The 6,343-nt window shown below is 33.5% G+C and overlaps 1 protein-coding gene across 1 annotated transcript; it reads left to right on the top strand.

The window, feature by feature from the left end:
• Nucleotides 1-410: 410 nt before the first annotated feature.
• Nucleotides 411-1,575, top strand: LOC131170649 (G-type lectin S-receptor-like serine/threonine-protein kinase SD2-5). Its single transcript, XM_058130208.1, has one exon. The coding sequence runs from the start codon at nucleotides 422-424 to the stop codon at nucleotides 1,406-1,408; it is 987 nt and encodes a 328-aa protein (XP_057986191.1). The 5' UTR covers nucleotides 411-421; the 3' UTR covers nucleotides 1,409-1,575.
• The last annotated feature ends 4,768 nt before the right edge of the window (nucleotides 1,576-6,343 follow it).

Below are 6,343 nucleotides of genomic sequence, written 5' to 3' on the forward strand. Positions count from 1 at the left end.
CATTGATCGATTATTCAACCATCACCTGTACTGAAATCAGCAAAAACTGCAAAATAATAATAATAATAATAATCATCATCATCGTATATAACAATTTTATTATTATTTTCACATTTTAAATATATAATAATCATATTTCAAAAAAAAAAAAAATATATATATATATATATATATATATATTTAACCCAGCAAGTTTTGTTACTTTTATTAAGGAATTATATAATTTTTTAAGTATATTTTATGATTACTTAGACTAAAACAAAGTATAATGATGTTTTCTTTTTCATTACTTTGGAAAATTTATTAATCTAAGTAAAAGATATATAATTTTTTTAGTAATGTTAAAAATATTATAAATAAAATTATGTAAGGTATACTTATTTAATAGTTTATATTTAACATCTATTATTTTCTATCAGGAATGCCCATGAGATTCACTTACCAAGAATTGAAAGTAGCCACTGGAGATTTCAAGAAAAAGCTTGGACGAGGAGGGTTTGGATCAGTTTTTGAAGGCACTCTTCAAAACGGAGATAAAATTGCAGTCAAGCGCCTTGATGCTATGGGCCAAGGGAAGAAAGAATTCTTGGCTGAGGTCAAGACTATAGGAAGCATCCACCATGTTAACCTTGTGAAGCTAATTGGCTTCTGCGCAGAAAAATTGCAAAGGCTTCTGGTATATGAGTACATGTGTAATGGGTCTTTAGACAAATGGATTTTCTGTAAAGAATCGCTAGCTTCTTTAGACTGGCAAATTAGAAGGACAATTGTCCTGGACATAGCAAAGGGGCTGGCCTATCTCCATGAAGAATGTAGACAGAGAATAGTACATTTAGATATCAAACCCCAAAATATACTATTGGATGAAAAACTTCGTGCGAAGATATCAGATTTTGGCTTGTGTAAGTTGATTGATAGGGATCAAAGCCAAGTGGTAACCACGATGAGAGGAACTCCCGGCTATTTGGCCCCTGAATTTTTGAGCTCAGCAATCACAGAGAAGGCAGATGTTTATAGCTTTGGGATCGTAGTCATGGAAATAGTTTGTGGAAAGAAAAATTTAGAAAGGTCACAGCCTGAGGAATTCGTGCATTTGCTCCCAATTTTCATGAGAAAAGCAGAGGAGGATCAATTGGTGGTTATGGTTGACGGAAGCAATCAGGATATGCAACTGCATAACTCAGAAGCTGTTCAGGTGATGAACGTTGCAATTTGGTGTCTGCAAAGTGATTACAAAAGGAGGCCTTCCATGTCAGATGTGGTTAAAGTCCTAGAAGGTAATTTGGATGTGGAAGCTGATCTAGACTACACCTTGCATAATCCAACAACAATAGCAGCAACGATAAGAGAGGCAGAGCAGGGAACCACAACTTTAATATTGCCATCTTATCTATCGGGACCAAGGTGATGAATGATGATTTTGCTTGAAATCATGTTTTTCTATTTCTTATTAATTATTTTAGTTGTTGTGCTTTATATTGTTTCTCCAATCTGTCCACTGTTATATATGTAAATCTGCTTGGTTCTATTGTTTTACATGTTATTAATTATAAAGCATCATAGCTTTAGAGGTTATTTGGCTTAGTTCTCTTGCGTTTATTGCTGTGACTGATAATTCGTAATAGAAATAGTGGAGTGCCTTTTGTCAAAATAATCCAAGTAAATATCATTTAAACCTCATCATCTTGAATAAGTATGTTCAATCTTATTACAACGATATTGGTGGCTCCACTTTTGGTTTCATAAAATACCAGAATATGATTGCAGCAGTTTAGGTTGGTTAATGTCTAATGATTGCGCTGCGAAGAAGTTCGGAAACTTGGTGAATTGCTACCACATAATTCACTTATCGATTCAGTGAAAATGGAAATTGAAAACAAATTGGATAGTTTAAGCTTTGGAAAGAATCACAGTCATAGCATCTGCTAGGCAACAGCCTAGTCATTAAAATGGTTGGAATTCAAGTGCATATTGAATTAGGATTTGGAAGTTAAATTAAATAGGAAGATTAGTTTTAAAAAAAATGGATAAAGAAGTCCAACTTAAATTTGAATTTGTAGAAGAAAACAGAAGTCCGAAATTGGACTCGTTCTCATGGCCTATAAAAGAGAGGTGCTGTGAGTGCATGTGTTGGTACCGTGGGAGTTGAGCCAAAAATTGGAAAGAGCGTGGCTCGGTGGGACAGCATTTTAAGGCCACCAAATAGAAGTCTGCGAGTGTGAGAGCCGTGTAGTTTTGTGCGATCGTGTACCAGACCATTTGCGAGTGATAAGGGAGAAAAATAATTAGTGGTAATAGTAAATTTGTTGCGGAGTAGGTTTATAGGTGTGATTTTCATAATAAATACAAATCAATCAATTAGTCTATATATAATCTATAATTCTTTCCCCTTTCTTTTTGTTCTTTCTCTTATCTCCTCTGTTTTCTCCCTCAATTTTCACTTCTTTCTTTCGAGGTCCATGGTTCATAGTTCCCAATCACACCACAAGTATACCATTCCAAGGCAGGCCCTACTCTGAGCCTTGCCATGGATTGGCTTAGGCCTATAATCGGACCAAATCAGCTTGATCAAACATGGGCAATCACTTACATGTAATTTTTTTTTTTAACTTTTAAAATTGCATAATAAAATATTATTTTTTTTATTTTATTTTTTCTATAAAAACCTTAGTAAAAATATACACTTAATTTTTCTTTCAATAATGACTTCACACCTTTCATTACTAAATAATTAATTATTTAACGTTAATTTTCCAAAAAAAAGAATAATAATTTGACTAGTTCGAAACTGAAATCAAATGAGTCCTAACTCAAACCATGATTCAAAATAAAAATTGAATCCAAACTAAATTAAAATTGAAATTGCGATCACTGGCTTATTCCCTGCCAAACCTAAAATGGAAATGGACTATAACCAGTAGTTTGGCCTGCCAGCTAGGAACCGGAACAGGTTAAACCAAAAACCAAAACTAAGAAAAGAACCAAGTTGAACTAATCAGAAAATCAAAACCAACATTGGATTTGGGTTTAATTAGAAACAAACAGAGTAGGAACCGCAATCGAAACCGAGTTGAATTATAAATTAACCGAGTGGGAACTGATACTAAATCTAAAATACAAAATTGAAACTGAAATTAGATTGAACTAAAAATCAAAACAAAACTAAATGTGAATTGAAATTGAAATCAGACTAGAATTAAAATAAAAAACCAAAATCAAATTGGATTGAACTAGAACTAATTCAAGTGGGAATTAAAATTAAAATTCAAAATTGTAATCAAAACCAGTGGGAGCCAAGTTGAACAGAGACCGATGAAAACAACTCAAATGATGCCCTCTAACTTGTCATTTGAAATTCATCATTCCTAAATTTTAAATTTATATGCAAATTTGTGTGAAATTCAAATTCATTTACTTTATTATAATTTACTATACAATCCTTGAGTTTACTATTATTGATATTTTGATTTTTATGTTTTAGAAAATAAAATATTTACTTCGATAAAATATACATATTATTCATTCCATTCATATTTTGAGGTTTTTGTCCTTAATGAAAAGTAAAAATACTTTATTTAAAAAAAAAATATGCCTTTCCCTATAATAAATTTCATTAGTTGTCTCTGAACTTCAGAGTTTTATAATAGTACAGTCCTTAAACTTTAATTTATAATATAAAACTATTTCAAAATTAATTTAGTTAACATAAAACCCTTTTGATTTATAATAACCAGCTTCCCAATTATAACATACCAAAATGACTTAAATGCCCGTAAAAAAGAAAAGAAAAGAACTTAAATATCTCTACATAATTGTCTCTTTGTATGTCTACCTCTCTCCTTAGTCACTCTCTCTCTCTCTCTCTCTCTCTCTCTCTCTCTCTCTCTCATGCACTTGGTATCTCTGTGTGTGTATGTGTGTGTGTGTCATTCTCTTTCCCACACTCTCTCTATCTCTTTACCCTCTCTCTTTTTCTCTCTCCCTCTAACATTCTCTATCACTTCCTCTTGACTCTCTCACACTTTTCTTCTTTTACACTTTGTCATTTCTTTGTTTAATCATCCCAACAATAATATATCACAAATAAAAATAATTCATAATTCAAATTCAATCCAAAATAATATAAACAATTAACAAGCCAAATTCAAAATTATTCAGCAAAATCAATTCCAAATCTACTATCACATAATCTCAAAACGCATAATTTTGAAATAGATTGAATCAATTTACAATGACAATCAGAATCAATTTACAATCTTGGAAACATGCTGCTGATGATGAAGGTCTACCGCATCAAGCATAAGTCTCTTTACCCATAGCATATATGAAACTCTTGTCTCTCTCTCGGCCATTATAAAACTCCCCAAACCCATTTTCCCTCATAATATCTCTCAGCCATCATAGAACTCCACAGTCTTCTACACAACCACTAGCCCAATCCTTTTCCCTCACTTGTAGACATGATGTTCAAGACATGCTCACTTCCCAAATCCATAGATTCCTGTTAAACCCCTTGCCCTTCTCCCTCACACAACCCTCTACCCACTCCTTCTCCAAACCCCATTTTCCCACGTTTGCTCACTCCTTAACTCCATAGAATCTAGATCCCCACACCATCAACCTAACTCTAATCACGCACCCCATGACATAAATACTAGCTGGGTCCAACTCCAAGCCTCCTTTTGTCCATATGACATAAACACTAGTACCCAAAATCACCCTATTGCTTGCATCAAACAGCCATCAACCTAGCCCCGTCACACCTCCATTTTAGCCCCTTAGCAATCATAAGATCTCCATACCACTTGCATATAGCCTCCTTCACAACACTTGACCAACCTTGTGATCAAAGCCTTCTAGGATCATCATTGCTTGAAACCATGAATTCAGAATATGTGGAGTTTGGTTATTGAATTTCAGTGAGGGTCTAAAAGAGGGAGAGAGGTGAGAGAGAAGGTGATGGATTGGGTGGATAAAAAAGAGACACAAATAATGGGTAGGTGAACATGAAATAAAGGAATAGAGTTGTCGCAAGAGTTTTGCAGTCGCCGGACGATTCTCACTGAAGTGGAAAAGTGAGGAGTCGCTACTTTAATTTTGAGAGAAATTAAAGAAAATCGCTTGTTATTTTGTAAAGAATTTGACCACTTCTAAAATAGAGATTCTAGGTTCGGGGTCAGTATACTTGTGGGGAAGGTGTTAGACACCCCACATCATCCCTGTAATGCCCTCACTTTAGGTAGTCCGTACATTCTACTATTCCGATGACTGACGTCTGTCCGGATAGCCAGAATGTCTGGAACTATATTTAAACTAGAGTGAGGAGCTATAAATAACCTAAATAATGACTAAGAAAAATTAAGAAAAAGTTTAAGAAATGAAATGCAAGAAGGTTAAACGAGTTGGAGCTACGGCGATGGGTAACCTAACGGGAAGTGACTGTGAAGACAGTTGCCGACCCTAGGCCCATGAAAAACCTTGTGAAATAATTATTTGGGACTTAAGTGAAGGATTATTGAGGTTTAGATGACAATATAATGCTGAGAAAATACAAGAAAAATTATGTCAATCAATACACATAATTTTAACTCGGTAAACAAAATGAAGGGCATTTTGATTATTTCACAATCAGAGATGATTTTTGATCAACTTGTCCATTTAAGTAGGTGAGATTATACCATAAAATATAAATAAATATTGATGAAAATTAAAAAAAAATGAGTAAAAGAAAGAAGAAAGAAAAATCAAACAAAAATGAAATTAAAATTAGAATTATTACCTAAGCATGATGCAATTAAAAACCTCTACCCAATTAAAACTTAACAAGAACTCATAAAAGGATAAAAAGAAATTAATAAAAATAAAATTTAGCTCATCTTCTTCCTAGAACCACATATGGCCGAACCACTCTCTCTCAAGAACCTTCCTCAATTTCTCTTCCTTCTCACTACAAATTTCATATAAACACACCATAAAATCACTAGATTTCTTCATAAATATTTGCTTGAGCACCTTGGAGAAGTGATTGGCTGCCAAGAATTGAAGAGAAAGTAAAGTTTGGACAAACTCCCAATTGTGGAAAGTGAGGTAAGTGCCATTAAACTTTAAATTTGTTGTTTAATTTTTACAAGTGAGTTTATTGGAGTTGAAATTGCACATAAAATGAAAGAAATGCATGCTTATGGAGAGGAAAGGAAATTTGGTTCACTTGAGAGGGTTAGGGTTTTGATGGTTTGGATGCAATTAAACTTGTGTACTAATGCTAATTGATGTGTATACATGAATTAGAGTAGAAGTTGTATGAGTTTGCATGAGATTCGGATTATGACCAATTAGAGTTTGA

Source organism: Hevea brasiliensis, chromosome 11 (genome assembly GCF_030052815.1).
Source record: "Hevea brasiliensis isolate MT/VB/25A 57/8 chromosome 11, ASM3005281v1, whole genome shotgun sequence".
NCBI lineage: Eukaryota > Viridiplantae > Streptophyta > Magnoliopsida > Malpighiales > Euphorbiaceae > Hevea > Hevea brasiliensis.